This window comes from Culex quinquefasciatus, chromosome 3, assembly GCF_015732765.1.
Source record: "Culex quinquefasciatus strain JHB chromosome 3, VPISU_Cqui_1.0_pri_paternal, whole genome shotgun sequence".
Lineage (NCBI taxonomy): Eukaryota > Metazoa > Arthropoda > Insecta > Diptera > Culicidae > Culex > Culex quinquefasciatus.
In genome coordinates, this window is record NC_051863.1 from 187,555,477 (window position 1) to 187,577,431 (window position 21,955).

The window sequence follows — 21,955 nt, forward strand, 5'->3', positions numbered from 1 at the left end:
CATAAATCCAGTCTCCCAAATCCAAATAGGCATCCTTGACTGATTAAAAAATAATGTGGATTGAATATAAAGTTTACTAACTACTTAGTATAAAAGTTTATATAACTCTGGAAATTCTATATAAAACTTATCTAAACTTAATTTTGCAAACTTTTAATTCAAATAAATGTCAATATATTACCATAGAATTGCTAAAAAAAAACATTTTGGAGTGGGTATAACACCGTTTTGGGGGTATTTGTATCGATAGAATAGATTTTTCGTTGGAATTTCGTACCAACCCGGAATTACGTCGTCGGAAATTCCGCCGACATCCGAACCGGTCCACGATTCACAAGTCAACCTATGTGGCATCGGAAAGGGCATAAAATTTCCGATCTTTTGATACCCATACATCTAAGTTTTCTTTAAAACCTACGTTTTTAAATACCTGGGCAAATAGTAAGTTTGATCCACGAGAACAAAAATTACGAAATTCCATACATTTTTGGCAGGTTGCTCAAACGAAACCATAACAACGTTTTTGCTTAGGTATTTAAAAACGTGGGTTTTATAGAAAACCTGGATGTATGGGTATCAAAAGATCGGAAATTTTATGCCCTTTCTGATGCCACATAGGTTGACTTGTGAATTGTGGACCGGTTCGATGCCGGCGGATTTTCCGACGACGTAATTCGGGTTGTACGAAATTCCAACGAAAAATCTATTCTATCGATACAAATACCCCAAAACGGTGTTATACCCACTCCAAAATGTTTATTTAGCAATTATATGGTAATATATTGACATTTACTTAAGTTAAAAGTTTGCAAAATTAAGTTTAGATAAGATTTATATAGAATTTCCAGAGTTATATAAACTTTTATACTAAGTAGTTAGTAAACTTTATATTCAATCCAAATTATTTTTTTAATCAGTCAAGGATGCCTATTTGGAGTTGAGAGACTGGATTTATGGTGATTTGTCAACAAATAACATTATTTATGTTAATTTTTCGAAAGGTGTACAAACTTTTTTTGCACCTTTTTTATTTTCGTAATAGTATTTGTTATATAACTTTTTATAGAAATCATCTTTTCATGAGCTTTTTAAACTGTGCATAGTGCCCAAGGGGTGTAAATACTTCTTTTACATACTGTATATATATCCTATAATATTAGGTGCATCTATTTAAAAAAAAAATGTGTAAAGCCATTGTCAATTGCAAATAAAATTTGGCATCTAAAGAAGGTTTTTGAAATTTTGTTTGACATTATTTTGTTTTTTCCCCAAATTCACATTTACTCAAAAATAAAAAAATGGTATCAGATTTTGCACCATCCTAAACTGAGTAAATGATGTTTAGTAAATGATGCTAAATGTAGCCTTTTTGTCTTCTAAATGATGCCTTTTTGTCTTCTAAAACATCAGAAATGGATTTTGGTCGTGTTCGTTTACCGTTGTACATAAAAATTGACATAGGTCTTTAGGACCCTATTCAAAGTTCAAATTTCACCTTTTTGTGAATGTTCTAAATTAAATTCCAACCAAATAAAATATCAAGGAAAAAACGTAACTTAATCCACCTTTAGGTGGTTGGTGCCTTCCTCTAATTTATAGAGTGATTACAATCTCCTAAAGTGTCCACATGGTTTATGGATCTCCCCTAACGTGATCGCAGCACCTGAGAGGTCCTAATCTAATCTAATCTAATCTAATCTAACACAAACGCAGCCAGTCCGATGAAAGCATGCTGGAAAGTCTTGCGATTAGATTACGCCCCAAGCACTTTTCTTGTCAGTATTAATAATTGCAGTACATCCGAGAACACCCGAAAATGTATTGCAAAAATTAAAGCGGCCAGCCCTACTGCGTTGTGTCTACCGCAGAGAGGATTCTGAGAACGGATCACATTTCACAGAATCTACAGGGGAGGAAGGATGCGTGGACATACCGTACCAAACGCTCCAATTTATGATTGCATTAGTTGTGTAGAATGTGTCAAGTGTGATGATATATAATAATACAATAAATAAAATATACAATATAATATAAAAAATATGTAATTGGAAAGTCCTCACCGAGTTCCATGATGATGATCCTTCAATGATACTGAGCACTATGTTGCACCACCGAGAAATTAGCTCAAAGCACCTGAGAGGTCCTAATAAAAATAAGTGACGAGTATAAAACAGACGTTCTACAGACTTTTTGTCAAGATTATACAGACACCGCCTTTCAGGAAAATGGCATCCCTCTACAAGGCTTTTTTCGTGGCGATCAGACGGGACCATTTGAGGTTATGTAAATTCAGACCATTTTTTAAACTGCTTGTAATTTTAGATAGGTAAGTCAGATCTTGAAAATTCTTAAGCCACAAGAAAGGTCTTCTCATATCCTTTCTAAAAATATATAACATGTGAGGGTTTCATGAAAAAAACACCCTTTTTACCATAATTTTTATTTAATATGAAACAGTTTTTTTAACATAACTTTTTAAATACGAGATAAAACTGCATGAATTTAAATAACAACTTAGGGGACGTTAAGACGGATCGATTAAAACCATTCCGGCCAAAATCGGTTGAGCCTGTGACAAGATATTCCAGTGACATTGATTTGGTACACATGTCTACATACAGCCAAACACACAGACATTTGCTCAGTTGGTGATTCTGAGTCGATATGTACAAATGAAGGTAGGTCTAGGAGGTCTAATTAAAAAGTTCATTTTCCGAGTGATTTTATAGCCTTTCCTCAGTAAGGTAAGGAAGGCAAAACAGATTCAAGTTAAATGACGTAAACGTTATACCACAAGGGTCAAATATATGGCACAATCGTCATCTCTGGAAATTGTCGGTGTCATAAGGAACTGTTAACATTGTCAGAGTAATTGGCTTCCCTGATTCGGGTGCAATCGCGTCGGATAATCATCGTAGGTGCGCCGCTTGGGAAATTAATCAAATTACCAACCGTCGGTACATTTCGAAATGTTGTGCCTTTCCTCATAGGCCAGAAACGAACTTCTCATCTATCACTTGCGGTAAACCCTCCTACCAGCCATGACCACCTTCTGGAAGACCCGGATCCTGCTGCTGCTCGTGCTCCGCCGGATCTCATCCACCACCGCTTCAACCAACTGTACCAGCTTCAAGCTCACCGAAGCGTCCACTCGCTACCTGCTACAGCCGATGAAACCCCTGCCGGTCATCCCGGGCCAGCCGATGCATCTGTTCAGCTTGTTCCAGCACCACCACCAGGACCAGTGCGCCCCGTTCCAGCTGGCGCTCAGCGACAGCACGTTCGACCTGTCCGCCAGCTGCTCGGACCGGGTTCTGTTTCGGATCGTGTACGACCGGAAGGCGAACGCGGTCCTCTGCACCGGGTACGGGCCGAGGAGTGCTGGCGACTCGCAGGACTGTGGCTTTCAGAACAGTGTCCAGCTGACGACGATCGACCGGGACTGGCTGTTTCTGGAGGACTTGTCGATGGATGTTCCGCGCGGGTCGTGGGTGCTGTTCCGAATGGGGGAGCTTGATGGGGCGGCGGAGGAATTGCAGAAAGGTTGTGACTGCGAGAAGATAGTTGCGTTGGCCGATGGGATTGGGGCTTGCGAGAACGATTTGGACCATTTGGTGCAGGCAAAGACGCTGTTTTTTCAGCGGCTGCTTGCGGGGACCATTGGGTTCGGGGTCGTTCTGGGGATCAGTGTGTTTGCGCTGAGGGGAGTCTATGCGATCTAATTGTGGAATAAAATGCTTGATGAGTTCCAACGTTTTTTTTTTGTTGTATTGCTTTGCCCAGTTCTAACAAGTCTCCTCTAATAACAGGTATAATTTGCGGTTCGGAACCCGACCACAACTCGCTGAACCGGATCCGACGCTCGCGGGAAAGCCTCGACTCGGGCGAAATTGACCCCTCCGAAGAGGAGTGCATCGAGATCCTCGAGACGACCTCGATGGACGAGGAATACCGCATGCTGCAGGCGGACCTGTGCTTCTACCCGTTGACGCTGGCTCCGACGACGACGGCAGACTGCAAGGACAAGGCCAGCTCCTCGTCCGTGACTCCGCCAATCGTTAGCGACAAGGTTCGCTATCGCGAGCATAACATGAACAAGGCCGCCATCATGCTGGAGAAGATTTGCGTGCCGATCGAGTACGAGGATGACCCCGAGGAGGAACCGCAGCCAACGGCGGCTGCTGTCGAAGAAGACGAAGGAGAGGAGGAGGACGCGACGACGCCCGTTGCGAGTAATTCTGTGCCAAGTACGACGTCGGCGAGTGCGGCGACGACGAGCCAAAAGAGTGACCAGAAGAACGAGATAATTTTCCGGAACTTTTTCGGTGCCACCAAGAACGCCATCTTCCGGACGGCGCAAAGCATCATCGATAATCACGAGAAGAAGAGCGCCAAGAACAAGGAGAAGGAAGAGGAGAAGGTCAAGTCTCCGACGGAGATTTCCAAGAAGCGCGAGTTTGGCGTGCTGAGGTCGAGGATGAAGAGTAAAGAGGCTGCGACGGTGCCAGCGGCCAGTGCGGCGAGTACGCCACCAGAAGTGGTGGTGCCGGTGGTGGTGCCATCTCCGGAACCGGAACATAAAAGTCTTTCAAAATCATCGTCCACGAGTTCGCTGAAGGTTCCGGGGGTGGCCGTGCCGGCTAGCGTAAGTCCCAAGGAGATAATCGAACCGCAGATTAAGGCCGAGCGGGGTCAGAGTGGCCTGTTGAGGTTCTTCGAGTCGCCCGTTTTCAACATCCATTTCGCCGTCCATTACCTGTTCTACTCGAAGGAGCCGGGTGTGTTGAGTTTCATCGGGAACAAGATTTTTAGTTTTCCCGACGCCGACGTGGATCTGTACATTCCGCAGATGATCATCATGTACATGCAGATTGAAGAACTGTCCGAGGTGCTGGATCCGTACCTGGTGTACCGGTGTCGGAGGTCGGTAGACTTTTCGCTGAGGTGCGTTTGGCTGCTGGAGGCTTACAACTTCAACAATGACATGAGCAGTAGTGGGAACTCGATCCGAAAACACTTGTCTCTGCTTAAGGAGCTCTACCCGAAGCGGGAACGACGTCAACACCTGAAAACGTTGGGATCTGCTTTGGATACGGTGAAAAAGACCCACCACCGGTCTCAATCCGATGCCACCGGCCTCATGGGATCGCTGACCGCCAATCCGATGCTGTACCCGACGCCGCCGCGGCCACTCTGCCTCGGAGATCTGAGCAGTGGCCGTGCCTTCGACAACGGGTGCGTCTGCTTCGAGTCCGTCCGCGGAACCGTCAACGATCTGCTCGGCCAGCAGACGGTCTGCTCGTGTGGCGCCCTAAACTGGTCCCCAGAAGGAGTTCATGAAGTCCCTCATCGACATCGGCCGGATGTTGTCCGTGCTGCAGACCAAAATGGAGAAGACGTCCCGGCTGCGGATACTCCTCAATCTGATCAACAAGAATCTTCCAGCGCGCGTTTGGCTTCCGCTGAACGCCGAAACGCCTCACCACGTGGTCCGGATCACGGAAGAAAAGACTGCCGTCCTCAACTCGAAGGACAAAACCCCGTACATCATCTACGTCGAGGTGGTCGAAGTGAACGACATCTACACCTCGCCCGTCATTCCCCGCATGATGCCGACGCTGCGGCACACGAAAAGTGAGGAACATCTGGACAGTGCCGCCGCCGCCGCCGCCCCCGTAACCCAGCAGCCCCAACCGTTGGCCTCGCCGGCCGCGACCAGTGGCTCCAGCTACAGCATCGGCTACGACTACGGCTTCACCGAGGACGACGTGTGGTCCCAGGAGGACGACGAAATCACCGCGCAGTACCTCAACCTGCACCGGAGTCTCGCGTCCGAGCGGGACGCCATCTCGCAGTTCTCCGTCGACTCGTACGACTCGCGGGAACAAGGTAAGCTTGTGATACTTCTTCCGAGTGGTTCGGATGACTAACCTTTATTTGTTTTTAAAAGGTGCCCCCGCCCTGTTCAACATCGGCGACGTCCGAAACCGACACTGTGCCAACCTGAACGCGGAAAGCACCAAACCGTTCAGCTTCGATCCGGAGGATCCGTCGGCTGCCGTACTGAAGGTAAGTTTGCTAAGGTCACAACTGTGTGTGCTTCAAGATGATGACTGGATGTTCGTTTTCAGGAACCATGGCACGAGAAGGAGAAGCAAATCCGGGAAAGCTCCCCGTACGGACACTTGCAGAGCTGGCGGCTACTGTCGGCGATCGTCAAGTGCGGCGACGATCTGCGGCAGGAGCTGATGGCGACGCAGCTGTTGGAGGTCAGTTACTTTGATCAATCCCCCCTAGCGATCATCAACTCATCACCGTTGCTTTCTCTTTCGCAGATGTTCAAGCTGATCTGGCAGGAGGAAGGGGTGGACCTGTCGGTGCAGCCGTACAAGATCGTGTGCCTGTCGAACGACTCGGGCCTGATCGAGCCCATCCTGAACACGGTGTCGCTGCACCAGATCAAGAAAAACTCCAACAAGAGCCTGCGCGACTACTTCGTGGACGAGTACGGCGGCGTCGACACGGACGAGTTCAAGCGGGCGCAGCGCAACTTTATGCAGTCGTGCGCGGCGTACTGTCTGATCTCGTACCTGCTGCAGGTCAAGGATCGGTAAGGATCGAGAAATTATCTAGGAAAATCTGTAAATTTAATTGATCATGTTCTCTCCAACAGTCACAACGGAAACATTCTGCTGCACGCTGATGGCCATCTGATTCACATCGACTTTGGATTCATCCTGAGCATATCTCCAAAGAATTTAGGTAAGGTGTCCCGTCCTGAACATAGAAGTAGAAGTAGAAGTCTAAAATTCTATTTGTTGTGCAGGTTTCGAGCAGTCCCCGTTCAAGCTGACGCCGGAGTTTGTGGACGTGATGGGCGGCCCCTCGTCGGAGCTGTGGCCCGAGTTCAAGCATCTGCTGCTGGAGGGCCTCAAGGCGGCCCGCAAGCACATGGACCGCATCATCAACATCGTGGAGATTATGCGAAGCAGTGAGTGTTTTTGCTTGGTCAATCTGTTTTCAAACCGTTGCTAAAATTGAACTCCCTCCAGGTTCCCAGCTGCCGTGCTTCCGGAACGGCTGCTCGGGCACGGTGCGCAACCTGCGCAACCGGTTCCACATGAACCTGACCGAGCAGGAGCTCGAGCGGAAGGTCGAACAGCTGGTGCAGGACTCGCTGAACTCGTTCTCGACCAAGCTGTACGACAGCTACCAGTACTTTACCAACGGCATCCTCTAGCGCAATCACCCGCTGCGGGAGCGTTTCTTCATGAAGATTTAGGCGGCGCACGTGTAAGTAAATTGGCCATTTGATTGGGGGAAGCAGACACACACACAATTATAAGGCAAAACAGTACAAACAAAGTTTCTATTAGTGTTTCTTTATGTCGTCTGTAAAAAAAAGTAAAATTGGAAGGGGAAAAATTCGTCAACGAATAAAAGGTTTAAAAAAGGTACTTTTCGTTCGATTAATTTACTCTTTTTGGAGCGAAAGAGAACCGGAAAAAATGTGCTTGATGTGTAAATGTTGTAAAAAAATCACTCTTTTCTAGATAATAACGTAAAATCACTATCAAAACAAACATAAAACTCATGTAAAAATACGCAACTTTTGAGCATAAAGCGATGGCTTTTCTGTGAAAAGCCACACTTTCTCAATTTAATAAAAAAAAACATTTTTAATCGAGTAGCAAGTAAGTTAATCTCTTTTTTTGTATAAGAGTTAGCAAATATTTGGGGGTAGACGGAAGGGAGAACCGTAAAAAACGGGAAACTAAAAAGAATGAAAACAATGCAAACAACAATAGGTCGACGTAATAGTTAAATCACATAAAAAATACATTTTTTTAAAATTTCCTCGATTAATAGAAAAAAGTGCATCCATTGTAAGTAATTCGCACGCTAAAGTCAAACTAATCAAATTGCATCAACAAATTCTAGGTTAGAGCCAACCAATTTTCTTCTAAATTAAAAAAAGGTTAATATTCGTTCGGCAAAATTCCACATGAACTGACAGAGAGTTTCAACGCATTTCAGTTTAAAAGTTAAGTGAATCAGCCAAACAAGGGTGGACCAGCTGATCTTGTTGAGTTTACTCATGTTATTACCTGTTCCATTTACTGCGCAATTTAATGTTTCGCTTTGGTGTAAATAAAGAAAAAAAAATCACGAGATATACGCTATAAACATTTATAAATATTACACCAAACTCCATCGTCATAAAAAGTTCATGTTTTTTGCGAGAAGAAGCTTCTGTAAGAAAAGTAAACTTAATCCTGAGAATCAAACATGATACTATTCAATTCTAGTAGCCTATTGGAAATAAAATTAAAAAAAAAACATTTAATTTTACCTTATTTTTCAACCTATTAAAAAGCTGAAAAGTTTTAACCAACTAAATCACCCACATTTATAGCAGCAAACAGTCTTACCCTACCTTAAACACTACCTTTAATACCTTTGAATAGAGATCGACAACATACTCGGAGAAAACAAGCAAAAACAAGAAAACTGGGAAAAGAAGAGATCAAATACTCGTACTGCGCGAATGCTAAAAAGAGCGAAATAATCTAAACAAAAAAAAAAATCAAATTTAATAAAAACTAACCGTTTTTGCTTTATTTTACAAAACACAACCTAAAATTCGAGTGCACACAGAAACCCGCTCGAGACCCGCAGTGACAACAGAGTCGGTAAAATCGTAGATAGCTTTTTCATATATTAAATTTAAAACAGCAACACACACAGCAACAAAAAAGTGCAACAAGGTTAGGAAGAGAGAATGGTGGCAAAAAAGTGGAAGAAAACCCAGATGCGATTAAATCAGAAAAAAAAACTAAAGTCCTATATTTATTAACTGTAAACACTGAGCGATAAAGTGCGCGAACGTTTGTGAAGAAGCGAACTGCAGTGAAAGAGAAGGGGAAAAAGAAAGGGATAAACAACAACAACAAAAACTGAACAAGTCTTTTGCGCTAACTTTAATATTATCGGTTAGTTTCAGTAATTGATAGCGTTTAATATAACAAGCAAATATAAAAAAATATATAAGATAAATAAATACGTACGACGGGGTGTTTTGAAGGTGCGGAATAGAGCGAAAGAAAGTCCATCTGAGCAATTTTCTACGAAATCGAAGGATTTCATGATTTTGACTAAGAATTTTGTCCTATTTCCATATAAAAAAAAACCCAAGAAATGGTGGAGGAAAAGCATCAAGAAAATATTTTTTTATTTGAATCGGGAAGCGCGACCACACGACCACACGATTTTGGAAGCACCTTAAGGAAAATGCTATAATTTTGACATGTTCGGTCTGTAACAGACGTCTGTCGAGTTCAGAAATTGATTTCAGTTGAGCAGAAGTTGTCCATGAACTGGCGTCCCGTTTCACCTTATTTTTTTAGAAATTCATTTTATCTAAAAAAAAAGTCTTAAATTTTAATTTGAAAAAAACAGTCAGCAACTACATCTCTTGTGCACCAGACGTGTTTCTGTGCTCTGCAGTCGCCTTTGTTCAAGAAATCTCAACGCGTTGCGGCAGGCTCAGTGAAATGAGTGATGTCCGCAAAAACACGCTAGTGGTGGACTTCAGCGTCCTCCCGGAACGTCCCCAACTGGAAGTCGTGCAGAGGTTCGTTGAAAAAGGTCTGGGAATTGCTTTCCCTGACCTAAAAAGCATTCAGCTGCACAACATCCGCCATTGCGTGCTTATTAAGATGGCGGACGCAACCGCCGCCTCAAGGATAGCATCGGAGAACCACCTGAAGTACGCCTTCAAAACGTACCCATCAACGAAAATCCCGGTCTACGTCGATGACAACACCATCGACGTTCGGATCCACGATCTCCCGCTGGACCTGCCGAACAGCAAGATCGCAGAAGCTATGCGTGAGTACGGTGAAGTGCTGACAATCAGGGACGAGGTTTGGAAGAATTTTTTCACCGGCGTTTCCAATGGTGTACGCGCGCTGAAAATGAAACTTACCAAACCCGTCCCATCCTACGTAACTGTCTGCAATCTGCCGTCATTGGCCACATATACTGGGCAAATCGCCACGTGTAGACGTTGTGGGATGAAGCGCCACGTATCGAAGAGCTGCTCTGAAGCAGCGAAGAAAACGAAGCAGAATCAACCCAAACCAGCAAATCAACCCGCGAAAACTACTCCAGCTGCCCCGATTGTTTTGCCCCCAGCCAATCCACCAGTAGTTGAATCCCAAGTCATTACCCCACACAATGGGGACAATGGCAATGACGGATTCACTACTGTTTTGAAGAAAGGCAAATCGAAAAGGCAATTGTTGGAGGAAGATAAAAAACAGCCACAGCAAAAAAGAACGTGCATCGACGACGACGACAAAACGACACCCGATACTGGGAACGAACATCGCGATGGAAATGGTCAAGAAGAAGAACAACAGATCGTACAGCAAAAGCCAACTCCGAAGAGACGACTTAGGAAACCGACCGTTTGACGTGGGTCTACGTTATTCTAGTAAAAATATAAATAAAAATGTTATTAATTTTAGTCTGAAAAAATGAAGCTTGGCCAAACTATGTAAACGGAGGCCAGTTAGTTAAATAAAAAAAAAATAATAATTTGAAAAAAAAATACTCAAAACCGAAAAAAATAAATGATTTTGAACTTGAATTCGGATAATCGAATCACGAAATACCTAGTTATTTTTCCCAAAATTGTGGTCTCTTACTTCAAATATAACAAAAACATAGATTTTTTAGAATTTTTGATTTGTTTAAGCTTTAAAAAAATTATTATTTTTTAGAATATTTCTATTTAGAAATTATTTTTAACAATTTTAACGATTCTGAAAAATCAAAAAAATTCAAGCTCTTAAATTTCTTTATTCTTAGGTTGTTCAATTTTTGATTTTTTTTTTATTAATTCATTTTGCCGCCATATTATATTTATGAAAATATAACGTTCGAGTTTTAATGTATTTTTTTGAAACCCAAGTTTTTTTTAGTTTTATTTGTCAACTTTTCAATTTTTGTTTTTTTTTGTTTTCTTTTTCCAAATAAGAATTTATTTGAAAAATTTAAAATTGTTCGATCTCTTAGAATTCTAAAATTTTCAAATTTATTTTTTTTAATTTTAAAATAATTAAAACTAACAAATAAAAGTGTTAAAAAATTGTATTTTTAAATTTTTAATTTTTTTAGGTTTTTTTTTAATTTTGAGAATTTCATAAATGCAGGCCAAGTGCGAATGATGCTGATGATACCTCTTCAGTTGACGCTCAGGCGAGGAACACCCTGGAAGGAGCGTCACTGACTACGTCCGTAGTCCTGTTAGATCATACTTGATCAAGACAGTATAGCTCTGGTTTCTTGCAAGTGTCCTATTTTCTTACCTCCACGTTGGCTTGGTTTTCATTATGACTTAGCTGGTGGCCTGTGGAAACGGATCGTAAACCTTTGACCACCGCGGGTCAAAGTCGAGACGGCTAAAAGAAAGTGGCGCGACAATGTGGGAAAGGGAAGTAATTTGTGATTGTAGACGGTATTGTTTTGATTCGCAGTATGTTGAGTCAACTGCTGTGGATGTACCTGAAACGTCGCACAACGGGGTTTCTCTTCTTTCCATTTCATCTACCACCTATCTTCTGTTTATTTTGTTTCACTGATTTTCTAACACGCCTTCTGTTTATTATCGTTCACTTGTTTTCGATTTTACTTTCATGATTCTCTTATTTCTCAACGCTCAACTCTATTTACTAATTGATGCTGCTGTAACAAACTGTCGACTTTCCCTTAATTTGGCAGCGATGTCAATTTTGTTTGTCTTTATTTATCTGTTTTTCATCTGCCCTATAAATTGCACTTAACACAATCTAAGCTTGTTTGTTACCTCTATTTATTAGCTAATGTTATTTTTTTTTTTTTATCTACTTCATAAATTACCATCTTTCTTTTACTATTGATTCTTCAAATAGTATATTTCTATCACTGTCCATTGTTTTCAATCTTCACCCTTTTCTTGTAACAAGTGAGGTTTGAGCCCTAACTCAATTTAACACAAATATTACTATTGTACTTTTGAAAAACTTTTATAAAATGCTTAGGATCAAAAATTATAACAAAACACCGCGACAAAAGAAATAGCAACATATAAACACGACTCAACACTAGGAAAGATTTCAGGAGAAAACAATACACAGTAAAATAACAACTAGTTTTTGAATTCAAACTAAAAATAACAGTTTTTGCTTAAATGAAAGTTGATAGGCACACTATAATTGGTTAGGCGCTTATACTTACATCAAACCCTACGTAATGTACCACCCCCGGCCGAGTTAAAATGCGTAACCGGAAAAGAAGGTGTGCATGCCTGGCACGAACACTCAAAGCGTGTTCTAGCGTGTTGCTCGTACTGACTCAGAGCAAGGGTGAGATGTAGGTGTAAGGGCAGTGCGTGTTCGTCGGGAACCTAGTGCATAAGATCGGTCAAGGCCCGTTCTTACACTGAAAATTGCGAATTGCGAATTTTGAGAATTTCATAAATGTTTAAATTTTTTAGAATTTTCATATTTATCAAAAAATCAAACCATCCACTTTAACGACCCCCAGGTCTTTTGTGGTCTTTATTGCAAGTTTCTGCTCGAACCTAGGAGTCCGAAGGCTTGAATGGGGAGGGCACCCAAACCTCTTTCTACTACAAGGAACCTTTCACTCCAGGGGTTCGAACTGGCGATCTTTGGATTGCGAGTCCAACCGCCGCACCAGGCTTGGTTTGGTGTATTGTTGTCTTTATAGCAGGGAGACAACTCCCACACGCGGAATGACTAAACGGCCTAACAACAACCAAGGCCGACGTTTTACTTCCCCATCCGATTGAAGGTTGGAGCAGACGGGAACCGAACCCAAAGCGGACAGCGTAGCCACGCACTGCCAATTTTTATATTTTTTGAGATTTTTTAGAATTTTTAGTTTTTTCTTAAAAATTTTAAAACTTTTATAATGATTAGAACTAATAAAAAAATGGGGTTTTCGAATTTTCTGAATTTTTAGAATTTTTCTCAGAATTTTAATTTTTATTTTTTTGATTTTTAGAATTTTTAAATTTTATAGAATTTTTAAAATTTTTAGAATTTTTACATTTTTTAGATTTTTATGAATTTTTAAAAATTTTAAAATTTTTAAATTTTTAAATTTTTAAATTTTTTTAATTTTTTTAAAATTTTTAAAAATTTTAGAATTTTTAGATTTTTTAGAATTTTTAGAATTTTTAAGATTTTTAGAATTTTTGGAATTTTTAGAACTTTTAGAAATTTTAGAATTTTTAGAATTTTTAGAATTTTTAGAATTTTTAGAATTTTTAGAATTTTTAGAATTTTTAAAAAAACTGAAATTTTAGGATTTTTAGGATTCTAGAACCATTTAAAATTTTGGAATTTGTAGAACTTTTTTTTTATCTTAAAAAAATAATTTCCTGAAAATTTTTAAATTTTTGGAATTGGAATGTTTTTTTTAGTTCTGTATTTGTACTTGTATTTTTGAATTTGGATATTTAAAATTCTTAGAATTTTTAGACTGTTATTTTTTTTACCGAGCCACGTAGCCCAGTGGTAACGCTTCCGCCTCGTAAGCGGTAGATCGGGGTTCAAATCTCGGCTCGGACCACCATAACTGGTGATCTTTTCCCTTCTGGTTTCGATTGCTTAGTAAAGGGAATTTGGATTTTTACATTTTTGATACATATCCGTACGGTGAAGTGATGTCTTCGACAAAGTTTTTCTTCCCAAACTCTGTATAAGAGCTCAAAAAGATTTTTTAATCCAAGTTTTCTAAAATTCTATTAAAGTTGACTCATTTTGACACATCCTCATGCGTATTGTAACCCTAATTTATATTTACACCAAATTTGTTGACTCAGTTTTGTTCACTGTGATTACCGGAATTATGTTTGCTTGTTTCGAAGACGCCATCAACATACGCTCTGGAAAAGGACAGAAAAAGTTTCAAAACGGAATTGACGTTTCTGCGTATTTCATCTCATTATGCTAAGTGGAAGAATTAAAGTGTTACAAAATACCACATTTCACATTCAGGATGTTTGAACATTTTTTGTTTTCCAATGAAACTGTGGCGTTGTAGCATTCGTAATGAAAATCATAAATAAGGAAATGATTTCTAGATTGACCACAGTCAACGCCCTCAACCATGCAATCGCACAAGGTATTATTGCTGGTGTTGTCCAACATTTCCGCCCTCGTAAATCTTCAACCAGTTTGTCATCTAAGTGATTGCAGTCTTAATTCGCCCCTAAACTGTTCACTAGCTTCGGATATCACATACCTGCCTTCCTTTCCGGTAACACCTCGAACAAAACCGGTCCCATCGAGAAGGGCGTTGCCCCATCTGTTCGATTACTTCTACGATCCCACCGGAACCAATTGCGTGTACATTGTTTTGTCTATCAACATGCAACAACTCATCGATGGATTTCATCTAGCGCTTACAATTTCCCACACGGCCGCGATGTATCACTTCGAAGTGCTGTCGATGAAGTTCGAATCGCTTCCGGGGTCCGGATGCTTCCGGATCGTTGACCAATCATCGCCCTGTTCCACGACGGAACGGTTCCGGCTGACGCTGCTGGATCGAGAGAACTTTTTGCTCGAAGATGTGGCCCTTCGGGATCCAGCACTGGGAAATCCGCAAATGTACTTTCGGCAGCAATCAGCTTCCAGTTATTTGCAGTCGGACGCGTGTGTTCGAGACCGGGGAGATTCCTACGAAGGACACTTCTGGAAAATGCTGATACTTGCGAGGAACTGTTCTGCTCGAAAGGTTGAGCATGGGAACAGCAATCGAATACCGGATAAAATGAGAGTTATTTCAAATATGGTAGCGTACAAAATCGTTTTGGGAGTGTTACTAGCGCTTCAGCTGATTCTAATACTTTGTGATTATCTGTTCCAGAAGTCCATCAATTTGAATGAACCAAGGCATGAACCTGGTCAAGCAAGAATGCAAGAAATTGTGAGGAATGATACTATGAACGAGCCTTAAATTTGTGTAATTTCGATTAAACCCAAAAAAATGTTGTTTGCTGATTGAGCCTTTTCTAAAATGGTTACTTAATCCACCGTAAGGTGGTTGATACCTTCCTCACATAAATCTGGACATCATTTCCATCGAAATATCTGAGATCCGGCCTCTAAAAAGTGCATCAATAACACTTAAGTGCTAATAACATTTGATAAATATGTCAGATATTCGATGTTTTAAAATACCTTTCTAAAAATGTATAACATGACGGGGTTTCTTACAATAACCACCCTTTTTACAATCTTCCGGACCTTTGTAAAAATTGTTTTTTTAAGCATAACTTTTTAAGTACTTTTCTAAACTTCATAATATTAACTTACGGGACCCCAAGGCGGATCGAATAAGGCCAAAACGGTCCAAATCGGTTCAACCAGTCCGATAATCGAGTGCATTTTTTTGGGTGCACGGACTGCACAGACATACACACGCACAGAAATTAGTTCAGATTTTGATTCTGAGTCGAAAGGTATAGATGAAGGTGGGTCTACGAGGTCGAATTAAGAAGTTCATTTTTCGAGTGATTTTATAGCCTTTCCTCAGTAAGGTGAGGACTTTTCTCTGAACTCACCCAAATTTATGCGGATCATGGTTCCCAATTAGTTTGTGTCCCATTAATTCGGTAATTACACATGTCTCCTCCCTCAATCAGTCTCAGTGCTTAGAAACATGGACACGTTGCTACTCATCGTTCTGCTGCTTCAACGTCAACTGTGGACCGCCACAGAAGCACAAGCGGCGATTCGCCAGACTTGCCAACTAAGCGATTGCAGCCTTCGGACGCCCACGACCTGCTCCCTAGCGGCGGACACCCTCATCACCCCGGCCTTCCCGACAACCCCCAGAACCGTCGCGCCGGGCAAAACCCCACACTTTTTTGATTACTTTTACGATCCCAACGGAACGGCCTGCGTTAAAATCGCTATTGGCGTCAAAATCCACACCGAGGGCTTGTTCAGCGTGGTCCTAATCATCAGCAGTGTGGCCAGCATTTTTGCCAACGACTTTGTCACCATTCTGTTTGAATCGGACAACAAAACCGACGGCGGTGGCAGCTGCTTCCGATGGCCCACGATGCAGCGCAACTGCAACCGGGAAAGGTTCCAGATCACGCTGACCGGCAACGATAGCTTCCTGTTGCAGGATTTGTCGGCGGAGGTGCCACCGAGTACGGAAATGACGTTTCGAGTGTTGCCAGCATTCGAAGATGATGAGCTGTGCCATCGGAGTCCAAGCGATAACCGGTGGAAGCAGCTGGTACGGAGGAGACATAACTGTACCTACGTTGGGCGGAAAGGTGCAACTGCCACTGAACTTATTCAGCATTCGGGGGAGGATTTCGCGTTTAAGGTATTATTTGGGGCTCTATTGCTGTTGCTATTGGTTGTGATGTTGGGTGAATATCTTTTTCGAGATTTTATTAATTTTCATGAAGATTTCTAGTGGTTACCTACTTGACCTAATTTCATTGCCTAACCTCAATATTAATAAAAAATCAACAAGTATCGCAAAACGCTTTAAACGTAATATTGAATGTTTTCTACTTTGAAAGTCTTGATTCAAAAATTTTGAAAATATTATTTTTTAAAAGATCGGAAACATTGAAAATCTGACCATTAGTTGCTGAGACATTTTCCTTAGAAATGCGAGGGTTGTTTGGGTGAGACTTAGTAAACTTCAATTTCCCTGTTTCTTTTCCTTTAAACCGCTTTATCTCAGCAACCAGAGGTCCAATCTTCAATTTTATAGAAAACAAGTCTGGAGTTTTTTTTTAAAAGGACCAATAAACCAAATTTCCAGTTTTTGCTTTTTGGGTGTTTTTCAATACCCCTGACTCAAGGCGGTTTCAAAAACACCCAAAAAGCAAAAACTGGAAATTTGGTTTATTGGTCCTTTTCAAAAAAAAACTCCAGAAGTGTAACCCGTTTTTTTCTGAACAGTCCTCATCAATACCCAAAACTTTGTCAAAGACACCAAATTGATCAGAAAATTACTTCAAAAGCTACAGATTTTCGGATCTCAACCTGTGGTACCACGAGGGATCTCAGGGTGTACTGGGAGCAGGGATGGAATAATCGCAAAACAATCAATTTCGCTTGCGAACTTTTTTCACCCGCGAAAGAGAGAGGAGGCAAATCACCCAAAAGAAAATCGCTCCCGAAATTCTCCCAGAAAATCAATCTGCTGATGATTTTTTTATGAATTTCCTTGGCAACACCACTTAAAATTTTTTTTTTTCACTTTGTTTACACACATTGCCCATCTACAAAATGTGACAGGTCAATTTCCGACGTGTAACGTTACACTTGCAAGTGTAGTAGTGAAAAAGATGTTCCGCCGAAAAATCGCTGACTGGGAGAGAAACCCCATCATTAAAATTACATTAAAAAAATCAAACAAAATATTTTAAACCAAACCTGCACATCAACAAACAAGCATAAAACCCGTTATTTTTTCAACAAGGTAGGTAATTTATTCTTTTCGTTTTTGCTAATTGACTTTTTATTGCATTTTCTGATTTGTATGAAATTTGGTCTATTGATTTCTTTTGCCCAAAATTATTTCTTAAGCATTATTGTATTCTCCATACAAAATGTCCTTACACAAGTGGTAGATGCTGTAAATGAAGGGCGAATTAATGTTGCCAAACCGTGATTTAAAAAAAACGATTGTTGAAATGGCAATGTATTCAGCAAATAAAAAAAAACGAAAAAAAAATAATAAGCAATTGAAAAGTTTTACTAATTTCAAATAAAATGCACCATTTAGAATTATTTTTTATTTTCATTTTCCTATTATGAACATTGGTTCATACCAAGGTTTTAAACCATTAAATTATCGAGGCTCGCTAACGATAACGTCGTCGGGACGATAACGATAACCCATCGTTATCGTTATTGCGATAATTCCATCGGTGATAATCTTATAACCGATAATGAATGATATCTGACTTTTAATATCTTTCTAAAATCAACTTAATTCAACCATATCATGTTAAATTTTCAATGCTTTCGCTAAGAACATTTTTTTTGAAAATCTAGTAACTTTCAAAGTAAAATATGTACTCAAATTTTCATAATTTACAAAATAGGTATCAACGAAGCGAAATGACGCAAATTTTTTTATGAAGCATACACAATTTGAATGTATGTATGAAGCATGATACTTTCAAAAAATAGGGTGATTTGTGAAAAATTTTCTATTTTCAAAAAAAAACTAATAAATTGAAAATGCATACAAAATTTCAATTCGTTTGATAATATTGCAAATTATGAATTTGAGTATTTTGGAAAAAATACGGTATTATGTTAAAATTTCAGTATTTTACAAAAACACTTTAATAGAGCAATTCTAGCCCAAAACAGGAATTTTCTAGGTACTTTTTTCTCGACCCTATTCGATTTCAATGAAACTTTGTAGGCAAGTTATCCTACGCTATGTAAGCTATTTTTTGTATATGGAGCCAGTTTCCCATTTGAGAAGGGCGTAAGTGTTTTAAATATTTTTGTATTTCGTAATTTAAATATTGCTGTATCTCGAAGCCGTTGCATCGTATCAAAAAGTTGTCAAAGACCGAAAAAAAATACACTGATAGAAAGAAACACGTGGCTTTTATGAGATTTTTTGATTTTTAAGTTTAAAGTGAAAGGCCATAATTTATTTTTTCGTTTTAAATTTTTGTGAAAATTTACTGAACTACACTGAAAAAAACCAATCTTGTGGGAAATTGGACGAGCTTTCCGGTAAAAATACTCACGAGACTGAAAATTCAAGTCTGTCATACAGAAATTGTCAAAAACCAACAGAAAAATCATTTTCTTCAGCATTTTTATATTTTTAAATGCGCTGTAACTTCACAAGGATTGGACTTAGGACAGTGGTTAATATGGAGACTTTTATGTAAAATTGTCTAAAGAATCGAATCCCGTGTTCGGTTTTTGGAAATTTTGACGTTCAGAGCACTTTTCAAAAAAACAGTTCAGTGAATGATTTTTGTATTTTTTAGGTTAGTTGCTCCATCCTGCATTTTCGTGAGTCTTTTTGTAACTTCTTAGGCTATTTTCACAAAAAATTAAAACGAAAAAAAACGTGGGCTCACCTTCAAATTTGACTTTAGAACTTAAAAATCAAAAAATCTCATAAAAGTCACGTTTTTTTCTATCAGTGTATTTTTTCCGAAAGCCCATCAAATCTGGAGCAACATTTGAAAAGGGCGCATAAGCATTTTGACAGCTGCAACTATTTTGCAATTTCCCAAGAAATAGGCAACTATTTTATAAAACCTATTATGTTAAACAGAAGCTGGGAAGGCCAGCTATTGCTTCAAACTCTGAATTTTGAGAAAAAGTACCTGTAGCTTGAGAAATAGCAACATAGTTCAATCCGAGGTTCAATCTGTCAAAATGCTTATCCGCCCTTTTCTCGTGTTGCTCCAGAAATTTCCTACAAGTTTATCTTTGACAACTTTTTGATATAATGCAACTGCTTCGAGTTACAAAAATATTTAAATTACGAAACACAAAAATATTTAAAAAAAAACTTACGTCCTTCTCAAATGTCATTATCGAGTGAAACTGACTCCATATACACAAAAATAGCTTACCCCGCTATAGCCGCTATATAAACTTATATCGGCCGGGAACCGTGGTGTAGAGGTAAGTGTGATTGCCTCTCACCCAGTCAGCCTGGGTTCGATCCCAGACGGTCCCGGTGGCATTTCTCGAGACGAGATTTGGCTGTTCACGCCTTCCGTCGGACGGGGAAGTAAATGTTAGCCCCGGACTAACCTAAAAAAAAGGTTAGGTCGTTAGCTCAGTCCAGGTGTAGGAGTCGTCACCCTGGGTCCTGTCTCGGTGGAGTCACTTGTGGGCAGTTGGACTAACAATCCAAAGGTCGTCAGTTCGAATCCCGGGGGGGATGGAAGCTTAGGTGTAAAAAGAGGTTTGCAATTGCCTCAACAATTCAAGCCTTCGGACACCTAGTTTCGAGTAGGAATCTCGCAATCGAGAATGCTGTAGAGCGAATAATTTGATTTTTTTTTAATTTCATATCTTGACAGATACGTATTTCGTCTACTACTTGGGGTAGCATAGCATTGAAAAAAAATTGACTTATTTTAAATTCATGCTTTATGTTAAAAAACATTTTTATGTTTGGAATGTTAAAGAAAAAACTCATTTGAACGAAATTTTACATGCATGAATACTGAGGAGTACCACAAACTTAGGCTAACGCAAAAGGGGTTCCTAGCCAAGAAAAGGTCGCTGATTTTATGCAATTAACCCAGGGTGGCCACTCAAGTCGGGAAATCGGGAAAGTCGAGAAAAAGTCGGGAATTCGCCAAAATCCGTCAAAAATCGGGAAAAAATCGGGAATTTATGATTTTTTGTCAAAAAGTCGGGAATTCTGAGCATACATGATTGAAAATTATTTTTTAACTCTTGAATAATTTTGAAATATTTTGTAAAATTTTCAAATTGAATTCATTCATTTCTGCTTTAGTAACTTACTTTAAATTTAAGGTTCTTTTCACTATTTCAATATATTTAAGTATAGAAAGGCTGTTAAAGGCATTCAAAATCTTAATGAATATTGGAGTCTTTGACACAGATTTTCATAATATTTTTTATGAATCAAATGATCGCTTAATTTTTGTTCATCAAACAAGAGGTAAAGTTATTGAAAAACTAATATAAAAATAGAGCATAATGGCCAGCTTAGAATTATGATTCTATTTCATTTTGTCACATAATTGGATATTTGGTAACAGATTCCAACTTGAGTTTGGCAATGGTTTTTTTGTGAATATTTTTAATTGTTTAACTAAATTCATTTAGTAATTTAATTTTTTTTTCCTAATGTTGCCCTTGAACTTTTTTTTTGTGATTATGGCTAAATTACCTACCATAGATAAAGCTTTATTTTCAGTTTTCGGAAAACCTAAATAGAGCAATTCCATGCCAAATAGGGAATCGGTTGTACCCGACCCTCTCCGATTTCAATGAAACTTTGTAGACATGGTATCCTTCGCTTGTATAAGCCATTTTTGTGTATATGGAGCCAGTTCCACTCGATAATGACATTTGAGAAGGGCGTAAGTGTTTTAAATATTTTTGTAATTCGGAATTTAAATATTTCTGTATCTCGAAGCCGTTGCATCGTATCAAAAAGTGGTCAAAGACAAACTTGTAGGAAATTTGACGGGCTTTTCGATAAAAATACACTGAAAGAAAAAAACACCCAACTTTTATGAGATTTTTGGTTTTAAGTTTAAAGTCAAATTTGAGGAGCCCACGATTTTTTTTCGTTCAAAATTTTTGTGAAGATAGCCTAAGATGTTACAAAAAGACTCACGAAAAATGCAGGATGGAGCAACTCACCTAAAAAAATACAAAAATCATTTACTGAAACTGTTTTTTTGAAAAGTGCTCTAAACGTCAAAATTTTCAAAAACCGAATACGGGAATCGATTCTCCAGACAATTTTACATAAAAGTCTCCATATTGACCATTGTCCTAAGTCCAATCCTTGTGAAGTTACAGCGGTTTAAAAATAAAAATGTTGAAAAAATAGGTTTTTTGATGGTTTTTGGCAATTCCTATATGACAGACTTGATTTTTCAGTCTCGTAAATATTTTTACCGGAAAGCTCGTCTAATTTCCCATAAGTTTGTCTTTGACTACATTTCAATTGGTTGTATGGGCTTACAGATATAAGCTAATTTACTATCCAGGTTACTATACTACACTGAAAAAATATGATGTTTTCAATTATGAGCAATGTAATTAGCTTATATCTGCAAGCTCATACATCCAATTTAAATGTTGTCAAAGACAAACTTATGGGAAATTGGACGAGCTTTCCGGTAAAAATATTTACGAGA

The 21,955-nt window shown here is 39.5% G+C and overlaps 2 protein-coding genes across 4 annotated transcripts in view; both read left to right on the forward strand.

Moving 5' to 3' along the window:
• Positions 1–9,034, forward strand: part of LOC6053530 — a 258,989-nt gene extending 249,955 nt beyond the window's left edge. Inside the window, 8 exon segments of the mRNA XM_038263395.1 lie at positions 3,810–5,328; positions 5,330–5,889; positions 5,951–6,069; positions 6,132–6,269; positions 6,336–6,610; positions 6,674–6,762; positions 6,827–6,991; positions 7,053–9,034. Coding sequence (XP_038119323.1) covers positions 3,810–5,328; positions 5,330–5,889; positions 5,951–6,069; positions 6,132–6,269; positions 6,336–6,610; positions 6,674–6,762; positions 6,827–6,991; positions 7,053–7,240 — 3,053 coding nt within the window. The 3' untranslated portion in view covers positions 7,241–9,034.
• Positions 9,035–13,629: 4,595 nt separating this feature from the next.
• LOC119770790 lies at positions 13,630–15,084 on the forward strand. Of its 3 annotated transcripts, none has more exons than XM_038266289.1 (2): positions 13,630–14,199; positions 14,303–15,084. In XM_038266289.1, the coding sequence occupies exons 1-2, from the start codon at positions 14,127–14,129 to the stop codon at positions 15,034–15,036; spliced, it is 807 nt and encodes a 268-aa protein (XP_038122217.1). In that variant the 5' UTR covers positions 13,630–14,126; the 3' UTR covers positions 15,037–15,084. The 3 variants fall into 3 exon arrangements, with proteins under 3 accessions (XP_038122217.1, XP_038122219.1, XP_038122218.1); XM_038266291.1 differs by having other exon boundaries at positions 13,631–14,871; positions 14,950–15,084; XM_038266290.1 differs by having other exon boundaries at positions 13,636–14,871; positions 14,947–15,084.
• Positions 15,085–21,955: the final 6,871 nt, after the last annotated feature.